At 39.3% G+C, this 22200-nt stretch overlaps 1 protein-coding gene across 1 annotated transcript; it reads left to right on the plus strand.

Moving 5' to 3' along the window:
* The first annotated feature begins 18481 nt into the window (after window positions 1-18481).
* Window positions 18482-21176, plus strand: LOC147621840 (serine/threonine protein phosphatase 2A 57 kDa regulatory subunit B' beta isoform-like). Its single transcript, XM_086823617.1, has 2 exons — window positions 18482-19900; window positions 20771-21176. The coding sequence occupies exons 1-2, from the start codon at window positions 18668-18670 to the stop codon at window positions 21143-21145; spliced, it is 1608 nt and encodes a 535-aa protein (XP_086679743.1). The 5' UTR covers window positions 18482-18667; the 3' UTR covers window positions 21146-21176.
* Window positions 21177-22200: the final 1024 nt, after the last annotated feature.

Genomic DNA, 22200 nt, shown 5'->3' on the forward strand with positions numbered 1-22200 from the left:
ATCAACAAGCCAGGGCACTTTTCTCCCATTGGGTTTTTCCCCTCGGCTATATTCGGTGATTGGCACCAATAACAAATTTTATTCCTTTCTTTTCTTTTCTTGTTTGTTAATAAAAATTTTGCAGAGATCTCAGCTAAACAAGAGCATCAAACACGCCCCAACAGTCCACCTACCGTGCACACAAATTAGGAAGGGGGGAGACATGCTACGCCTACAAAGACCAAGGAGGAGCAATCTGCACAAAATCAGCAATGCATCAATGCAAACGAACAACATCAACGGGCACTACAATAGGTGTATTCAAATCATAATCTTTTGTTCTTTATGTGCTTTTATCTTTTGAATATATGGTTTGCATGTTCACACAATGTTGGCTAGTTTAAGTTTTTGATTAGTTGTTAAAATATGGTGAGTGAATTCTAGATTCTTAGAGGACTTAGTAGAAGATATTTCTATTTAAAGACAGTGTAGGATATATACCAATGGAGTATGCCAAGTTCTTATGCTCTCAAGGTATATTAGTTATCCCTAGTGGTAGCTACCTCTTAGGTATGAGCTAGGTGAAAGGATTAATAAAAAATTTACAAAAATATACCCTAAAAATATATATACAAGTGAATCGAGACATGACGTGTCTACAGCCATGTGGAATGCTTGGTAGGACCTGGGGTGGTCTTAGCACCTTGGGGCCGATGCCTTGGTTTCTATGGGGTGACACTGACGTCTAAAAACTTTAGAAAAAGACCTTCAAGGAATCTATCGCCTTGATAGATGTTGGTAGGACTCTGGGGTACATTATGGGCCCTCGAGACCGATGCCCTCATCTTCATGGGGTACTCCTTTAAGACAAAAAGAAAGAAAAGGGTATGTCGCCTTTGAGATACTTAGCGGCCTTTAGATTCTCTTGGCGGAGGTCTCTTGGCCATTGCTTGGGTCTCATTGGGATGAAACCTTAATCTTTATCATCCTCTACACACACATCAAAAAGTTTTTTTTAAAAAAAATAAAAAAAAACAAAAAGAGTTCCAATCACCTTTGCTCATATTTAGGAGTAGGTTTGCCACATAGGAATAACTTAAATACTTGTCGGACATTGAGATTGCGGTCATAACCGGCGGTGTACAAGCACACTTGCCTTTGCATAGCACTATCTACCACTTAGTCTCACTTTGACTAGCCTTTATTCACCTATTTTAGCACTCTTTAAAACTCTAATCAGCCTTTCACTTGTATGCTCACGTGTGAAATTGTCATGATTGCTGTTTTTTTTCTTTTCTTTTCTTTTCTTTTTTTCAATAAAAGGCTTTACTTGTATCCATTGTTTTGCAGTTCTTGCTTCTACCGCGCTCGAGGACGTGCGCGAAATAGGAAGGGGGGAGTGTTGCGTGACGAGTGAAGATCAATGCAAGGATGCAACAAAAAGACACTTAGGGCTCTTGTAAAGAGTTCCAAGTTGTAGATGAGTGTGGGAGTGGGCTTGACAATAATCCCACATGGGAACTTTTGGGAGTTTTAGAGTTTTTGTATAAAAAGTGGCTCATTTGAGAGCTTAGGGACACATTAGGCAAACTCATGTTTGAGCTCTCTTGAGACTAGCTCTCCCTCTTTTCCCATAGAGGTGCAAGCTCTTCTCTCTCCCCATCTACATTGTTGTAAGTTCTATGTTTGTTAATTCAATGCAATGAGTTGATAATTGTCTCTCTTCTCATGTCAATTCTCTAGTGTGCATGTTTCTTATTGACAGCTTCAAGGTTTGTGTGCATGCTAGGGAAATGATTATTTGAGAATGAAGAATGCTTTGATCTTGTGTAGGCAATAGCTAAGCTTTCTTCTTGTTTGGATGTATGGATGAGTGGAATGTGGAGTTGAGTGAGCAATAGCAAGATTGAGCTTGTGTGTATGTTAAGTCTATGTCAATAGTAGTAGTATTCCTAGCATTCTCTCCATCAAATGGATAAGCTTTTGTGCACCGGTACGGGTTGAATCCCTAGCTCCGAAAGGGATACAAATCCCATTGGATTGAGCTAAGTGTGGATCATACTACTCTTGCTACAAGTGAGAGAGTTTTCCGTCTCTCCACACACACACACACACACACACACACACACACACATATTAATATATGTATTTTAATAAATGTGTGTGTGTGTAGCCTAATAGATATATAGTCTAATATATCTATATATCCTAAAATAGATAAAGGGCTAGTCTCTTTGTAAATCATACACACACACACACACACACTAAAATACATATATCCTAATAGATTCTTAGTCTAAAATATATACAATATAATATATAAATATAGACATGTGTGTGTGTGTGTATTTACAAAGAGACTAGCCTTTTATAAACATAATACTTAGAACCAATAAATGTATATATTTGTATATATTTGTAGATACATATATATTTGTATATTTTTTATATAAAAATTTTATCGTGACCATTCTCAATCGTGATTGCTCTACCTTGTTTTATCATTTCAACCGCCTTCATTCTCAATCGTGATTGCTCCACCTTGTTTTATCATTTCAACCACCTTCATTCTTCTCAATCGTGATTGCTCCACCTTGTATTATCATTTCAATGGCCTTCATTCTTAATCGTGATTGCTCCACCTAGATACCTGATCTTCTATTTTTGTTTCATAAAGTCTTTATATTTTCATTTCACATTTTCGTCTCTCCTGTCCTTTTTGCATCTTCGTATTGCCTTTCTTATATATAGCACACTGTCACCTTTGAGTGGGAGCTTGATGGCTGCATCAAAAAATCTCAAACTTTAATACTTCTCCAACCACTAGACCACTGTGACATGAAAAATTGATATCTTTCATTTTCAATTTTGTGCATATTTTGATGTTTCTCAATGGTAATAAGGTGGAAGCTTGTCCAAGAAGATTGCGGCGCCCACAATGGAATAACGGCGTGGTGATACGGTGGCTTGGTGGCCACCTGGATAACATCATTCTATCTTCAAATATAATGGTTTTACTTTATTTAGGATGCACACATTGTAAATGCCACAAGTATGCTTGATAAATACTTTGGTATGGTAGATAGGCTAGTGATGTGGAAAATAAAAGTGGGCCTTCATGCTCACATGGATTTTTATTGTATTATTAATATGGTATTCACCATAAGGCTACAAGTTGGGGAGTGTGGAAGGCATGTGGAGGTGCATAATTGGGAAATATTCTTCTAGAATGCCTACATGGAAAAGGAGAATTCCGTCATGTGTAAGTGGGATCTCCACCTACATGCCACTTAGACTTGGCTATTATCTCATCACACTCTCAAAGTCAAAAAGTCTTCAATTTAATAATCAATAGAAGACTTAGTCTAAGAGGACAATTGATGGTGACATCTACCCTTATGTCACTGAAGAGTTGAAGATTTTTATGTTGTAATTTGTAACAATGGAAGAGAGGGTGATTCTCCACCTATAAAAGGAGCCCTCCTCTCCCTTTCAAATCAAAGGAATGAGTCTCCTCAATTTAGCATTTTGTGTCATTGCCATTCTCTTATCTTCAAACCCTTATTCAAACACTCTCTTTACATGTGAATGTCTCATTTAGCATTAGCTCCTCATGCTTAACCCAATTTTGGACCTCTTTGATGATTCATGATAAGTGGGATAAGGAGTTATTATCTTGGCGGGCCTGTGACTTCTCAAGGTAGCCCTTACCTTATTGCCGCCCTCCTTTGGAGGTACCAATGGTTTTAGCGGTAATGAGCATGTGGAAAGACTTTGGGGATCATAGGTAAATCTTTACGATTGTCTACTGAGCAATGTTAACCCTTACCCTCTAGCTTGAATCATGAAGGAGATGAGAGGCAAGAGGCTCTGTGAAAATTGAGGTTTCATGCAAAGAGAGGGAAGTGCAGTTTTTATGGTCCAATACCCAAATTTCAATCGGTAATTACTCATCACTTGGGTATTGGTTTCTAAAATTGATCATATGTTTAGGAAGCTCTTTATATGCTCTTTCCAATCATGTAACTAATTTCTTAATCCTTTACTTCATTGATGATCAAAATTTCTCCCAAAGTTGCTAACTTTAGGCGAATTTTGACAGTTTTATAGTCTTGTAGTAAAATGCTTGGTTGTCCGTTTTTTAAAGTTTTTATATAGGCGCGAAGCTCTCTTCAAACTCTACGCACCTATGTTATCCTCTTTTACACAGTCTATATGGATTTAAAACTGCAATTCTTTGGGTATCTCTATTTTTATAGACTTTTGGCCATTTGTTCTTAATAATGATTAATTCCTCCTAATCTCTCATTAAAAGACAAATCCCATGTGTCTTATCCTCTTGTAAGTGATTGCTATATTCTTTTATCTTAATATGTTCCGTCCAAATCACCCAATTCGAACGGATGAACCTTACCAACATTCCCTGTATGTTTCTGTTCACATAATCCTAAGTCGGAAGATTTTCTTCCAACAAAGAATCGCCCTCTTGTTTGGAGCTGCAAGACTGGCAAAAATTCTTGCTTCTCCGGAGCCTTTCATCTTTCCTTCCATGAATTATGATCTCACCTTTGATGTGTATATCTTTATCTTAACCTAGGGAGAGAAAGGGAGGTGAGGAGGCTGTGAGGTTTCATACAAGTGTGTTTTGATTCTAAGAAGTGACCGAAGTCCAAACCCCAACTTTGTGTCATATCTTTTGGTGGAGTTGACAGGCAGGTTTTACTTAGAATTATTCTATTTTAACCTCAAGGTCCCGCATGATTAAAGAAAAGTTATTTTGAAAAAAGTAAATTTCCTTTGTTGCTACTCATCTTTTGGTGCAAGATGTTCAACATTCCGGTGTTCCAAGGATCGGAAGGAGAAGACCCGGGGAGTTATCTCCGAGAGTTTAACCGAGCATGCCGCTTGATGGGTTGGTCTATGAAGGAGAGGGCAGAAATACTTCCAAATTTCTTGGAGGGTATGGCCTTAACTTGGCATGAGGCTTTGCCAGAGGAAAGGTTGACCAAAGCAATGAAGGAGAGATTTGGGATAGTGGAGTCACCAAATGCTTTACTATTTCAATTGGATCAAATTTTCCAAAAGGAAGGAGAGTCAGTTTCTACCTTTTCAGTGAGGTATGAAGCCTTATTCATCAAATATCAACAAGCTGCTTTACATGTTGCTTCTTCTTTTTCACCTTCTATGGAAGATTCAAAGAGTTCTTTAGCAATGGAGCACCTTAAGATGAGCAAGTTTATCAGGGCTTTGGATACCCTCTTGCATGGAAAAGTTCTTAGCAAAGATCCCACTAATTTTAAAGAGGCTCTTCGTATTGCTTTGAAGAAGGAGGCCACTCTTCATATTGAGTCCACATTCCAATCTTCTCCGAGTGTGCCAACCCCACCACGAGTAGAGATAGCCTCAACATCTCAGGTACAAGCTCCATCCTTGGATCGTAACATTGCACAACTTATGGCAGAATTTGCTGATTTGAAGTTACACTTAGTCAATGCAAGGCCACCTAGGGCTCCACGAGCTAAGGATAAACCTAGGGATAGAAGTAGTGTCACATGCTATGAATGTCAAGAGAAGGGGCACTATCGCACTGAGTGTCCAAAATTGAGGAAAAGAGAGGATAAAAGTTTAGCACTTTTAGAGGAAACATGCTCAGAAGAAGAAGAGGAAACATTGATGCCATTAATGGAAAAAAGGGGTCATAAAACTAGGAGTCAAGAAGAAGAAGAACAAGAAGATAAATCTGAAGAAGAGGAGAAAAATAAGAAGAAGAAGAAGTCGTCTAGGAGAAAAATTGGACAATCTGACTTTCCTCTTGGACAAGGATCTCTTAGTTATGACCTCTTAACAAATCTTAGGGAGAAAACGACAATAATCACATTTGGGCAGCTTTTGGCACTCTCTCCAAAAAAGCTCAGAAAGGAATGGGGTAAGCTGGCTAGCACAAGGGAATCTAAGAAAAAGAAGAAGAGGGATAATGTGACTCCTATGGTTCAAAAGGCGGATATTGATGTAGGAGATGATGTGCCTGTGTGATTGATGTCATCATTGAGGGGCAAACAATTTTTAATGCATACATTGATGGAGGTGCGTCAATCAATGTCATGAGTGAAAAAACAATGAAAGATGCCGATTTAAAGTTGTCTTCTACCAACTCTCCCTATCGCATCAAACTTGCTGATAATACTAGGGTAACAACCTTAGAAATTGTCAGGAATTTGGGAGTGGATGTATGTGGTATTTCTGTGCCTACAACTTTTCAGGTAATTCCTACAAAGCCTGATGCTAGGGCTTACCCATTGATATTGGGTAGGCCATGGCTTTGCCAAGTGAAGGTAATTCAAAAGTGGGAGACAGGTTATCTTATTCTACAAGGTGAGAATAAGAAGGTCCACTACAACATTAAGAGTCATCGCAAGAAAGTGGTAAGAGGTGAACCTTCAACTTCCAAAAGTTCAGAGTCAGAGTCATCCGATGAAGAGAAGACAAGTGGTAGCTCCGAGGATTCCATCTCAGAAGGGGAGGTGGAGAGAGTTGCATTTGGTCTTTCCCTGGGAAGGGATCGAGGGGATGCTGAAGACAATGGAGTCTTGGAAGGGGAAGCTTCTTCAACCATGTGCAAGAAAGGAGATGTGGACCTCACTAGTCTTCACCAACAAAATGAACTTCTTCTTGATGAGTCCATAGAAGGTACTGAAAGGGGGAATTACTTAAAAATGTTGGATGGATTTCCTAACCTTTTTGCAAACAGCTACTCACAAGTACGCCAAGTTACCCTAGTAGAGCACAAGATTGATCTCAAGCCCCAAAGTAAGCCAGTGGTACAGCGGCTAAGGTGTTTGGGAGTAGTGCAAGCAGAGGTGCTTAAGAAGGAGGTAACTAATTTGCTTGAAGCTGGATTTATTTTTCCACTAGAGAATTCAGAGTGGATTTCCCCAGTTGTAGTAGTCACTCCCAAAAAGAGTGGATTTCCCCAGTTATAGTAGTCACTCCCAAAAAGAGTGGAAAATGGCGTGTGTGTGTGGACTTTCGCCCTCTGAATGCATGCACAAAAAGGGATTATTATCCTCTACCCTTTCAAGATGAGATTTTGGATCAAGTTGCAAGTCATGAATTGTATTCAGTGTGTGATGGATACTCTGGATACTTTCAAATCCAAATTTATGAAGAAGATCAAAGGAAAACCTCATTTATCACCCCTTGGGGAGTGTATGCCTATAGGGTGATGCCATTTGGCTTGACCAATGCACCAACAACTTTTCAACGCTTCATGAGTCAGGTATTTGCACCTTACTTGGGAAAGTTTATAAGGGTCTTTCTAGATGATTTTTGCATTTATTCAAGCCGCATGGATCACTTGGAAAAGTTGAGGATGGCCTTGCAAAGTATTGATGATGCAAAAGGGTGTCTTAATCCTGGAAAATGCCGCTTGGCACAAAGGAAGGTGGTTCTCTTGGGACATGTTATCTCAGAAGAAGGCATAGAGATGGATCCTGAGAAGGTGCAGGCAATTGTGGCCCTCCCACCACCTACCAATGTAAGGGAGGTAAGGAGGATTTTGGGTAAAACAAAGTATTACCAACGCTTTGTTGACATGTTCTCTGAGAAGATGTATCCTATAAATCTATTAACAAAGAAGAATGTTTCTTTCCAATGGGGACCCGATCAAATTCAATCTTTTTGTTTGCTCAAGGAATGCATGACTCAAATTCCAATTATGCAGCCTCCTAGGTGGGGGGAGGACTTTTATGTGAACCTAAGTGTCTCATCACATTCAGTGGGTGCTATACTCTTGCAAAAGGAAGAGCAAGGGCGTATGTAGCCAGTGTATTATGCAAGCCAACAACTGATTGATGCCAAGGAGAGGTATGGTGAAATGGAGAAAGGTAGTTTGTCTCTTGTTTTTGCAGTAAAGAAGTTCAGGTCATACTTATTACCTCGCCCTTTTTTCTTCCTCACATCTCAACCTTCTTTACAATTCTTGGTCCGCAAACCTAATCCTGCAAGAGGGAAGTTTGCAAAGTGGATTTGCGAGCTTCAAGATTTCTCTTTCACTTTTATCACAGAAAACACCACTAGGGCCTCTCTTGCAGATTTGCTTACAAGGAAGGAAGAGGAAGAAGGAACAGGAATAAAGGAAGAAGTATATGAAGATTTGGAGACACCACCAACTGCTTTCACTATGCATTTTGATGGAGCCTTTAGCCCTTCCAAGCAATGTGGGGCTGGGGGGATAGTTTTATTTGATCCAGGAGAGGAAAAGAGGTATGGGCCAAGGGTAAGGAATTTCCAAAGGCTATATCAGATATTTTACCCTCGAGCACCATGGCTAGCAGATCCCCAAGACAAGCATGGAGGATCTGCTGGGGGGGAAAGATGTGACATGAAAAATTGATATCTTTCATTTTCAATTTTGTGCATATTTTGATGTTTCTCAATGGTAATAAGGTGGAAGCTTGTCCAAGAAGATTGCGACGCCCACAATGGAATAACGGTGTGGTGATACGGCGGCTTGGTGGCTACCCGGATAACATCATTCTATCTTCAAATATAATGGTTTTACTTGATTTAGGGTGCACACATTGTAAATGCCACAAGTATGCTTGATAAATACTTTGGTATGGTAGATAGGCTAGTGATGTGGAAAATAAAAGTGGGCCTTCATGCTCACATGGATTTTTATTGTATTATTAATATGGTATTCACCATAAGGCTACAAGTTGGGGAGTGTGGAAGGCATGTGGAGGAGTGTGTGTAGGTGCATAATTGGGAAAGATTCTTCTAGAATGCCTACATGGAAGAGGAGAATTTTGCCATGTGTAAGTGGGATCTCCACCTACATGCCACTTAGACTTGGCTATTATCTCATCACACTCTCAAAGTCAAAAAGTCTTCAATTTAATAATCAATAGAAGACTTAGCCTAAGAGGACAATTGATGGTGACATCTACCCTTATGTCACTGAAGGGTTGAAGATTTTTATGTTGTAATTTGTAACAATGGAAGAGAGGGTGATTCTCCACCTATAAAAGGATCCCTCCTCTCCCTTTCAAATCAAAGGAATGAGCCTCCTCAATTTAGCATTTTGTGTCATTGCCATTCTCTTATCTTCAAACTCTTATTCAAACACTCTCTTTACATGTGAATGTCTCATTTAGCATTAGCTCCTCATGCTTAACCCAATTTTAGACCTCTTTGATGATTCATGATAAGTGGGATAAGGAGTTATTATCTTGGCGGGCCTGTGACTTCTCAAGGTAGCCCTTGCCTTATTGCCGCCCTCCTTTGGAGGTACCAATGGTTTTAGCGGTAATGAGCATGTGGAAAGACTTTGGGGACCATAGGTAAATCTTTACGATTGTCTGCTGAGCAATGTTAACCCTTACCCTCTAGCTTGAATCATGAAGGAGATGAGAGGCAAGAGGCTCTGTGAAAATTGAGGTTTCATGCAAAGAGAGGGAAGTGCAGTTTTTGTGGTCCAATACCCAAATTTCAATCGGTAATTACTCATCACTTGGGTATTGGTTTCTAAAATTGATCATATGTCTAGGAAGCTCTTTATATGCTCTTTCCAATCATGTAACTAATTTCTTAATCCTTTACTTCATTGATGATCAAAATTTCTCCCAAAGTTGCTAACTTTAGGCAAATTTTGGCAGTTTTATGGCAGTTTTATAGTCTTGTAGTAAAATGCTCGGTTGTCCATTTTTTAAAGTTTTTATATAGACACGAAGCTCTCTTCAAGCTCTACGCACCTATATAATCCTATTTTACACAGTCTATATGGATTTAAAACTATAATTCTCTGTGTATCTTTATTTTTATAGACTTTTGGCCATTCTATCTTCTTAATAATGATTAATTCCTCCTAATCTCTCATCAAAAGGCAAATCCCATGTGTCTTATCCTCTTGTAAGTGATTGCTATATTCTTTTATCTTAATATGTTCCGTCCAAATCGCCCAATTCGAACGGATGAACCTTACCAACATTCCCCGTATGTTTCCGTTCACATAATCCTAAGTCGGAAGATTTTCTTCCAACAAAGAATCACCCTCTTATTTGGAACTGCAAGACTGGCAGAAATTCTTGCTTCTCCGGAGCCTTTCATCTTTCCTTCCATGAATTATGATCTCACCTTTGATGTGTATATCTTTATCTTAACCTAGGGAGAGAAAGGGAGGTGAGGAGGCTGTGAGGTTTCATACAAGTGTGTTTTGATTCTAAGAAGTGACCGAAGTCCAAACCCCAACTTTGTGTCACACCACGCTTGTCAGTCAATCATGGATATCTACAAGGGTTTCTACCTTCATCACACGCCCTTTCTGGAGTGAAAGCTACTAGGACCAATGGAAGCCTACAGGAAATCATCGCTCATTATGATATGGAGGGCAATAAAAACTACCTCGTAGATATTACTCGAAGTAAAACATATATGCTACAATGTAGTCCTCTCTGTGCTGTTGATAGTCTTGATTCTAGTGCTAATGACATTGCCCAAGGTGTCCGACATTTGGAGACTTCAATGGATAAAGAATTAGGGACACAAAACACCCATGTTCATATCTCGAGCTCCTCCTCTAAGAGTGACTTGAATGGCTCAGCAACAACTGTTTTGCAACCAGGTGAAGGCACGAGCAATCCAAAAGGTTTAAAGCACAATATCTCTGAAGATGAATGTATTGCTTCAGAGAGTATACTTTTAGTTCTTCGTAAGAAGGAGGAACCTTCTCTTCTGCTTTCATTGTTGGAAAAAGTTACTCGAGTCATCCAAGTCCAGGAGGTGCCAAGACATTATGATGGTGATTCCATCCTAGAGTTTCCACCAACATATGGCAAATTGGAAATATGGATGGAATGGAGAAAAAATATGATGGTCACCTATGGACACGTCCAGTAACATCAAACATGTCTGTAAGTTGTACCGTGCGCATTAGCTATTGTGTTGGTACTTTGGAGTGCCATAGGCTCAGCTGTCCTTTTTACTTGAACAATAAAAGGTATAACAACACCTTCTTTCATGGACATCTGACAAAAAAGATTGCAGTTGGACTTCTGACAGAGGATGAGAAAACTAAAATAGTTTGTCACTTTTGTCGCAAAATTGCACACTGTGTGCAAGTGTGTAGATGTATTGTGTATTACGTAATGCCTCGTGATAAGAATGATGCTCCACACTGGGCTGCATGAACATCCAGTTCAGCCAGGAACTTCAAGGTCAATGTTGGAGCGCGTGAAAATGTTTATTTCTCAAGTGTTGAAAGCCTAGAGAAGTGCAGGTCCTCGAAAAATACAGATGGATATTGTGAAGGATATGCTGTTTTCCTCCATGATGAATCAAAATGATGAGCTACCTACAAGTATTGGGGATCATGAGCTCTGTAATTTTTTGGAGGAGTCGAGTCCTCTTGTGGAAAACCAGAGGTGAGTATTCATTCTGTAACTTAATTATATTTGGATGTATTTTTCTACATTCGGTCCTCTCTTTATTGTGAAATTATGTTTTTTAGGTTTAGACGCATTGTATCCCAGGAGAAAAGAAAATTGATGCCGGCAGGAGAGGGCTTTGATAGCATCCTTCTTATATAGAGAAGATCTCGTTATTCATTTATGCAAGGTAGCCGTTTCCCAAGACAAGGTGGCCCTGATGACAAATGTTATGTCTTTAAGATATCTTTGTGAGGACCAGGATCATTGGTGAATCGCATGCGGTGTGATAGTGGAGGTGACTTGTCAAATTCCTGGGTTTTGTTTGATTGAAGGCAGAAAGTCGACAACACCATATTGACTTATGTGAAGAATGGAGATTGGCAACCAATAAGGAGTCAGCCAGCTTTCTTAAAAAGTAAAGAGATTCATGAGTGGTGGAGAAATGGACATGTTCATGAGGGAAAACTATCAGTAATAATGGATACGTGGATGAGTTGGTGGGAAGTACGAATAGCACATTGGGACAACCTCATGTCAAGGGTGAGAATTTTATGGAGAAATGATATGTCGTATGGATGTATTTGCATTGGAGTCAATTTTGTGAATTCATGTATGAAACCTCTTGTGTGCAGGTGGTCCTAAGCTCGGTGGATTTAGCACAAACCCCTCGAACAAACTTATCTGAAAGTGTACATGGGAGTTGGCTTGCTGGTGAAGGATACAAGGAAAAGGTTAGCTTGTATGATGCATGCATTTCAGATATTGCAAACGCTTTACTACAAAGTGCAAAGCAATATGCATATCAGATGGGGAAGCACAAAGGTGAGGGACCAAGCTTGAGCAAGTTGCTAGGCAGGGTGGTAGCAAGGTCAAGACCGACACCACCACAAGTGGCTCGCATGGTCCATGAAACAGTAGCTAATACTCCTATGTATGAGGAATCAAGGCCTCTACATGGAGATAAGGAGACTATTCAACGGAAGAGGGTGAGGACAACGGAAGTAGACCAATGCTCACATCGTCCAGGTTATGTCATGCAGAGCAGACATCGTCAAAACCGGGGAATAGTAAGAAGAGTAAGTTTTGGAGATAGATCTAGAACAAACAGTGCAGCAAGTCACGCTTCAAGGGGAGGACCAAAAAGTCCAATGACTGGAGGAAACATAGATGTCGGACATGAAGAGCCTAAACAACATTATGGCACAATGAGCAGAGGACAAATGCATGTAAAGGAAGAGGCCGTTGGGGACGCACAATGTGGGCCATTAGACGAACCCCATTGAACTCAAAAAGTCAAATGTTTGGGAGGTATTGATGGAAGACTTAAGTGTAACTCATACAGACAGGGAAGCTCTATTGGAGTTGTTGCCCCTAGCTTCTACTCAGAGAGCGATGACATCCTGGTTCGGGAGGGCCAAAGGCTCAAATGATGTGGTTTTGTCCTTCAGATGTTTCACACACATGGCATGTAGATCCAAACATAATATACAAGCCATCATACCCAAATATGTGGAAAGTGGATGTTGGGACCAACATAACCAGCCAAGAGGTAGAGAAATTAGTAAAGGCAGGGTTCAAGTTAGATGTTTCTCATGAAGAACCTTTTGTGTCAGGGGTGGGAGAAACGTCCACACAAGCAGCGGGCAACAAAGAAAGTGACAAGAGGCCACATGATGCTACACAGAATACAAAGAGATCAACCAAGTGGCGGCATTGGATTTCCAAAGAAGCAGAAAAGAGGATTGGTAGTGCCGAGGCCATGACAGCGACAGTCCTTAATGAGAGTGCAATGCAGCCGTCCCCCTACTCTATTTTTCATTTGGCATGTGAGAGTGGAGAGGACTATTTTATACACGTCAAGGTACAACCTTGGTGTACATGTCCTGATTTCATGCAAAGTGAATCTAGAGCAAAGTCTTACATTGCATGTAAGCATATCTATTTTGTCTTCTTGCGAGTTTTGGGATTACATAAGAATGAGGATATGGTAATGCATCAAAGGTAGGTAGGTAGGTAGGTGTGTTTGAGAATATGCATGTATATATGTATGCATGTATGTGAATGTATTTATTTCTCTTTCATAAATACTTACTATATTCACCAAAATGTATCATTTTTCTTACAAGCTCGCATAAAACTATCTTATCTCCAAAAAGCTCACAAAAAAATCAAAAACTATATTTTTATGTGTGGGTGTGTGTGTGTGTGCATATATAATGACGTTATGCGTATATATATGTATAATGATGTTATGTATGTACATATATTTGCATTTACATATGTGCATATATATTAATGTTATGTGTATGTATTTAGAAGCTTAAATTTAGAAAATAATAATGGTTAGTTGAATAAATTATCACATGTGTAAATATTTGTACATATATATACATACATACATATATTTATATATGTATATACATGTACATATACATACATGTGTGTGTGTGTGTGTGTGTGTGTGTGCGCGTGTACATGTGTATGTGTGTGTGTACATATACATACATACATACATACATATATATATATATATATATATATATATATATATATATATACACAACTCAATCCTCAACTAATTGGCTAGTGTTTTGAAATTATGTCCAAAACCTTTTGCTAGTGTAGATTTGGACATAAGCCTAAAATCTTTTGCTAGTGTAGATTTGGACACAAGTCCAAATCTCAGCCAATGGGTTAAGGACTAAGATTTGGACTTGTGTCCAAATCTCTTTTTATTTACACTTGTTTCAAAGAGATAGATTTACACTTGTTTTAAATATCTTTGGCAAGAGATTTGGACTTGGGTCTAAATCTCAATCATCAACTCATTGTTTGAAGACTTGGGCTTATGTGTAAATATCCATGCAATGGGAAAATATTTTGGCACGTCCAAAATCTTGTGTCCTAATCTCTAGTTAGTACTTTGAGATTTGGACAACCCACATCCAAATATCAATGAATTGGCTAAAAATCTCATGCCAATCATTCAGATTTGGATACAAGTCCAAATATCTAGCCAAGGAGTTTAGATATACATTTGGACACAAATATATATCCTTAATTCTTTGGCTTGAATTTGGACTTGGATATTTTTCCAGTGCATCGAGATTTGGACTTACGTCCAAATCTTAATACAACAACAAGATAAGAGATCTAAACTTATGCCAACTCTCTAGGTAGTTCTTTTGTATTTGGTTCAGTTATATATCCTCAAGTTTTTGGCTAAAGATTTGCCTCGTACATGGGAGCATTAAATGATATTTTGGATAAATTTGTGTCTAAATATTTGATTATCGAGGAGAGATTTGGATTGTCCAAATCTATAAGCCTTGAGGGGAGATTTGGATTCAAAAAATATCCATCAATTATTAGAAATTTGGACTTGAGTCCAAATCTAGATTTGGACTTAAGCCCAAACCTCTCCTAAATGCCTAGAGATTTGGATTGACCAAATATTTAGGACTCAAGTCCAAATCTCTAGGCATTGATGGAGATTTAGACTTGAGTGCAAATCTTCAAGCATTAAGTGAGATGTCTGAATATTGGATAGATTTGAACTTGACTCCAAACAAGAAGAAGAGACTAGTTAATTTCTTGAAGAGATAAGTTCAATTAAGTCCAAATCTACGGGACTCAAGTCCAAATCTCTAGGCATTGGGAATTGAGGGAGATTTGGACTTGAGTGTAAATCTTCAAGCATTGAGTGGTATTTTCAAATATTGGATAGATTTCAACTTGAGTTCAAAAGAAGAGACTGTTTCTCAAAGAGTTTGATAAATTAATTTGAAGACCAACTCTCTTAACCATAGATTGTGATTTTTTATTGCGTTTTATTTATTTCTTCACATCATTTCTTATGAAATGGCCCTTCAATTTCAATGTGGTTTCAACCAATGGTTAATGTTAGGAAGGGAGAATTTGTCCTTATTCAATAGTTACAGATCCAATCTTCCCAATTTGTCTAGCATAGTAGCTCAACGTAATATCCATGTGAAGAAGTCATCTGAGAACTACAAGCACGTTTTAATATAATTTTGGGCATCCATTACTAAACAATAGAATACTGGTTACTAAACAATAGATACTGGAATACAAGTGATATGCCAATTGTTGGAATATATATTGGATGTGCAACAGGAAAGATCTAGTTCATTGTTGCGAAGATGTAAACTTGATTGTATTTGCATGCGTCACAAAGGGGAAAAAGATTCCACTACCAAACATCTACACAAAGGAACTTGAGAGCTTACGTGTGATATAGCAGATGAATGAGGATGCTTTTGTGGCTCTTTAGTTTATTTTGTGATCTGAATGTTGAATCCATGGTCATGTTTTTTGTGATCTAAATGTTGAAGCCATGCTCATGTTTTTTGTTTTTTAAAATTTAAAACAGTAGGTTGTTTCGATTTTATATGCTTTTTTGACAGATAAAAAAACTATTGAAGGATATGAGGCCTAAAAGTTGTTTATAAACACCACCTATACAATCATTTTATAGGTGGTGTTTAAAAATGAACACACCTATAAAATGATTTTGATCAATAATTGTCAATGATAATGTATGTTGCAATCGACGGTGTATATGAGCACCATCTATTATAGACCCAATCAACATTTCTCTTGTGTTCCACCATTGATCCTCATGTCACATTTCAAGGAAGAAGATCCATAATTAATGGAATTACCAAAATCAATGAAGTTCCCAAAATTAGTGGGAGGCCCTGTGTTTCGAAATTTCGAAAGTATGTGGATTTTCCCAAATTCCCTTATATGGTGTAATTGTGTATTATCACTCTAGTTAGTTGACATAGCTTCCTTTAGTAGGTCGATATGTGTATTCTTTTTCTTTCAGGTGTTGTACCCTTCCTTCCATAGCGAACCCTTCCTTTGATGATAGATTAGTACACATATAAATTGAAATGTGAACTCTTTCTTTTGGTACACATGTAAATCGATATGCGTACTCTTTCTTTTGGGACATGCATACCCTTCTTTTTAGAGGTCAATACACATACTCTTTCTTTTGGGATAGGTGCACCCTTCCTTCTAAAAGCTCGGTATATGTACACTTCTCATGGATGTTAAAGCATAGGCATTCTCTATTTGGCAATTCATGTTTTCATTCTTAGTTTCAGAATAGACATACTTATCTTAAGTTAATCATGTATGCGTATTCATCTCTTGTCACATTTTATATTTTTTAGGAGACGTATCCTTTCTTTAATTGATTGATACACATACTAGATTAGATGTACCCTTCTTTTGATAGGTTTGCATGTGTACTATTCCTTCTATACATACCTTTCCTTTGATAGGTCAATATGCCTACTCATTTTTCTAGTAGACATACCCTTCCTTTCATAGGTCAGTACATGTAGTCTTCCCATACTCATTTTTCTAGTAGACATACCCTTCCTTTCGTAGTGAGTACATGTAGTCTTTCCTTTGATAGGTCAATATGCCTACTCATTTTTCTGGTAGACATACCCTTCCTTTCATAGGTCAGTACATGTAGTCTTCCCATGGATCCATACAATATTCCTTTGATAGGTCGGTACAAGTGTGATTTTTTTATGAGCTTCTACATGCGAGCTTTTTTTCAATTTTTGTGAGCTTTTTTCCAACTCTCAAGACCATCACATCAAGTTTATAGCATCAAGTTCAACACCATAGCAATAATATATTTACCTATCACTCAAGATGTTTACATATAACCTACATTATTTGGGGGCTACACTATTTAAGAGAAAAAGGGGACACCAAGGGACTTAAACACATATATTAGATTCAAAACTTTTTTTGACTATAGAATTTGGCACTTTTGAAATCTGAAGTCAGCTCAGAAGGCCCAAAAATGGTAGAATCGATTGTAAACATGCCTATGATTTGATCATCTTTCCTGAACATCATATGGCGCACCCCTCTCTATGGCGCCGACGATCCAAGGGTTGGCATCACCCCTCTTTCCTGAACATCAAATGGTGTTGACGGTTATGGGGTTGGTAGCACCGCTCTTTCTTGAACATCAACCGGAGAAAGATGGTCAAAACATAGGCGTGTTAACAGTTGATTCTACTATTTTTGGGCCTTTTGAGCTCATTCCTGATGTCAAAAGTTTTAAATCTAATGATGGAATTTTGAGGCTCCTTGAGCACTCCTTTTTCAAAAGTGTGCTTCTTCTTTCTTTTAAAATTTTTTCCCAATGATATAGAGTTCAAAAAATCTTGTAAATTTTTAATAATTTACAAGCTTTTTAAAAAAGCTTCTTTCTTTTAAAAAATTTCCCAATGATCTAGAGTTCAAAAAAGCATATAAAATTTTTAAAAACCCCGCACACTAAAGCTCGCAAAAAAAAAACTCCAGTCGGTACATGTAATCTCCCCATGGATCAGTACGGTGTTATTCTCTTTGTTTTTTTTTTTGGATTGATACTCCCATTCTCATTCTCTATCGTATGTACGTGCGTATGTTTTATCTGGATAGAAACACACATGCGCTTATTCTAGAGTAGAGAGGATGGTTGCTTTACTTGAGGTCATTGCTTGTTCTCTAAAAAAACTAATCCTCTACTCGAGAAACAATATAACTTAGCCATGATAAGGGTTATTGGTAGGGATATACGGTACAACCACACCTATCCAACATTCTAGTTTTACAGAATTCGAAGACTTTTTATCAAAAAAGTCACAACAAAAATGCTAGTAATTTTGAAGGTTTTGAAAATCGATAATTGAATTAGCACTGAGTGGTTTTTATAAAAAAAAAAACCAATGCTGATGTGGGAGTGTTGGAAAAGAAAGCGTAAACAATGCTAGGAATTGCATATTAGTCCCAAGGTACTGGGTTCGAGTCCTCCGTGTGCACTTCTTTCAAATTTCCAGCAACTTGGTAATTAAAAAAACAAGAGGAGGAAAAGCAAAAGCAAGAGGAGGAAATGCAAAAGCAAGAGGGAAAAAAGCGCCCCCATAAAATTTTTATTAAAAAAAATAAAAAGAGGAGGAGGAAAAGCAAGCGTAAAGTTGAAGGCTGTGTATATATATAGAACTCGAAGAGCGGAAGCTGCCGGGTGCATGCAGCCCACGACGGCGGAGATTTAGGCAGCCGCGCCATTGCTGGCGTGCGCCCTTCCGACGCCTTCATTCGACGCTCTCGACTTAACCTTACCCTGGCATGCTCTCTCCTCGCTCAATTTGTCGGGCTCGCCTTTGTCCTCCATATCCACGAAGAAGACACAGTAGTCCTCACGAAGAAGAGAGAGTAGTATGTTTGCCGCCAAGTTGCTGATGAAGGGCGGAGACGCTGCCGGAGTTGACTCCACGCTTCCGGTCGCTGTGCACACCATTGCCGGAGCACCAGACGGCAGTGTTAGCACAGTTTCATCACAAGAATCTACCCTTTCGTATCCTCAGCTTGCCGTTTCATCACAAGAATTTCCCTTTTCGTCTTCTCAGCTTGCTGCCGGAACAGAACTTCCTCTCTCTGCTGTACATAACTCCAACGACGGAGATGCGATTCCGGCCGCCGTTGGGTTCCTGCCGCGATTACGAGATGCAGCTGAGAGCTCCGACATACAAGAGCTTTTGTTGAAGAAACTCGGCCAGTGTTGCATGCTCTTCGACTTCACGCACCCTTCCAAGAGTATGGAGGCGGAGCAGATGAAGAGGAATACCCTGTTAGAGCTCGTAGAGTACATGCCCTCGGGGGTGGGAACCTTCACAGAAGTCATCACAGACGAGTTCTTCAGAATGATATCATTCAACCTCTTCAGCTCCATCCCATCATCAGGCCATGGCCATGACCATGATGATGATGATGATGATGATGATGATGATGGGTTACTTGCCATGAAGCCATCCTGGTCTCATCTTCAGCTCGTGTACGACATCCTTGCACTGTATGTTAGTTCCACACACATCAACCCTAACGTAGCCAGAAAATACATTGACGATTTATTTGTACTGCGCCTTCTCGACCTCTTTGATTCCAGATACCCTCCGGAGAGGGAGCTGCTGAAGACGATCTTACACGGCATATATTCGAAGTTCACCAAGCACCGCTTCTTCATCCGAAAGGCCATAAACAACATCTTCTCCTGTTTCGCCTCGGAATCGGAATCGGAGAGGAAAAATGGCATCGCTGAGCTCCTTGAGATTTTTGGAAGCATCATAGGTGGGTTTTCTTTGCCCCTCAAAGAGGAGCACAAGCACTTCTTGGTAAAGGTTTTGATACCACTGCACAAGCCCAAATGTATGGCAAAGTACCACAAGCAGCTCTCATACTGCATGATCCGGTTCGCCACGAAGGACTTAAAGCTTACAGATACTTTGATCAAAGGCTTGTTGAAGTACTGGCCTGTGACAAATAGCCAAAAGGAGGTTTTGTTTCTAGGGGAGCTGGAGGCAGTATTAGAAGTAACACAACCTGCAGAGTTCCAGCGCTGCATGATACCTTTGTTTAGAAAAATCGGCCGAAGTCTCAACAGTCCACATTTTCAGGTTAGTGTCATCCTCATGGCTTTTAGCTTTCCTTGTGCTCTTTTTATTTGATAAGAATGCCTCTTTATCCTCTCATAAACTTTTAAGTTCTCATATGTTTCCTCAGGCCGAGCAAAACTTTGATTTTTTTTTGTCCCATAAAGTTGACAAGCATTTTGGTTAGCAAAGGGCAACATCGAAGTGGGAATGGGTTAAAGAATCTGTCAGAGTGCTCTTGTTCATGTGCAGAATGGGTACAGAAGACACATGCCAGAGCTTCTTTTCAAGCATATAGTCAAGAGGCTTCTCATCATCATCAATGATGATAGGATTGATATGGCTGCCTGGCTCTCCATCATGTTCATCAGAGTCATTTGCATGTGCAGGTGCATCGGCATAACCATATGCTTGATCCATATCTTCATTTGGATCGTTTGCATGTGCAGGTGCATCGGCATAACCATATGCTTGATCCATATCTTCATTTGAATCGTATGCACCTGCCGATCCCTCATTGGGGTTGCAAAGGGGATCTATCCCGCTGGTTTAATGGGCTTGGGAGATATCTGTAAAGACCTTTTGCAAGGAAAGGGGTTTTTTTTTTGGGTGGGCTGGGGGGGAGGGGGGGTGCAGCCAGTAGGAGAGGCATGGCAGGTTAGTTGGGCAAGTGTGGCTGTCTGTCTGACTGCAAATACCCACATCCGTTTCAATCTTGGATTAAGTGGCATTTCTATGCCTCATCTGTACCAAAAGCCTATGCTGGGCAAAGAAAGGGTGATTAGGTGTTTGTGTTCAATCCAGCAATGTGTTTATATCTTACTAAAGAGCATTTTTCAGTGTTTATGTAATACCTATACAGCTAAGTTGGTTTTTGGTGTCGGAATGTTTCAGGTGGCTGAGCGCACACTCTTTTTTTTTATGAATGACCACATTGTGGACCTGATTGCACAAAACCGACAGGTTATTCTGCCATTGATCATTAGCTGCCTTGAAAAGAACATAAGCAGCCATTGGAATTCAGCTGTTAATGAGCTTACATTGGATGCCAGAAAGACGTTTTTAGACGTGGACCACGAACTTTTCCAAGTGTGCCAAAAGGAGTACCAGGAAAAGGAAGAGAAAGAAAAATCAGTAAAAGAGAAAAGGGAGAGGACTTGGAAACAAATAGAAGCACTCGCTGCATCGAGAGGTTTGGAAGCAGAGCAAGCCACACACCCCTCTGTGTTTGTGCCCTATGGTAATGGATGCGAACGTGATCCCAATTAGGGCTCAAAGCTATTCAGCTTCTCTTCAAGGATTGGCCAGGCACATTTTGTATTGTATATGTTCTCATGAATACATGATCTCAATTAAGATTCTTTTCCAGGCTGATCTATCAGGACCACACAATTTTTCTTCTTCACTTGGCCTGCCATTTGTGGTTGTATTATGTCAACTTAATAATTGTTTTTTCCCTTTTGGTTGTATATGAGGTGATATAACATGGAAGCTTGCCTCTTGGGCTATAGCCTCTGGCAGTAGTGCCTTTGCATCTTGAAAAGGAGGTATTGGGTTCGAATCTACCCTAGTGGCATCTGTAATTTAGTACCCTCTTACGCAAAAAAAAAAAAAAAACATGTATGCTTGATTAAATTCCTGTTTTCTAGTCAAGTGGATGTTATGCTTGATTAAATTCCTTGCCTCTTATTGGTGTCAATGTCACTAGCTGTCGTAAATGACTCAAGATGAAAGCTTTGCAGCCAATCCGTCAAACCCACTTGTCATATTCAAATTTAAAGATAGAACTATATGAAGATAACAATGAATATAATTACGGGTATCCTTATTTGTATTAGTAAATTAGCATGTCATCAGTATATGTAAAACTAGCAATAGTTATGAAAACTAACATTAACTAAAAGGTCTTATGCCTTATAAGGCATAAGACATTGCTTCTAGGCATTGTCCATTTAGGTGCATAAGGTCAGAGCTGATACTTGAGATGAGCTCTAACCACTTGGGCTATGCTCATTCATTAGGGGATGCCCAGAAGCAAGACATAAGGTCTTGCTTCTAGGCATTGTCCCTTTAGGTGGCTCCAACTACATAAAGTCGGAGCTAATACTTGAGACGAGCTCTAGCCACTTGGGCTATGCTCATTCATTAGGGGATGCTCATATGGGCAAGAGATTAAAGGTTTAATAATTAAGATTACAAAGGTCAAACAAGTAGAGAGGTGGGGTATGCTCATTCATTAGGGGATGCCCAGAAGCAAGACCTTATGTCTTGCTTCTAGGCATTGTCCCTTTAGGTGGCTCCAACTACATAAAGTCGGAGCTAAT

Source organism: Cibotium barometz, chromosome 29 (genome assembly GCF_041138505.1).
Source record: "Cibotium barometz isolate CiBa-2024 chromosome 29, ASM4113850v1, whole genome shotgun sequence".
Classification (NCBI taxonomy): Eukaryota; Viridiplantae; Streptophyta; class Polypodiopsida; order Cyatheales; family Cibotiaceae; genus Cibotium; species Cibotium barometz.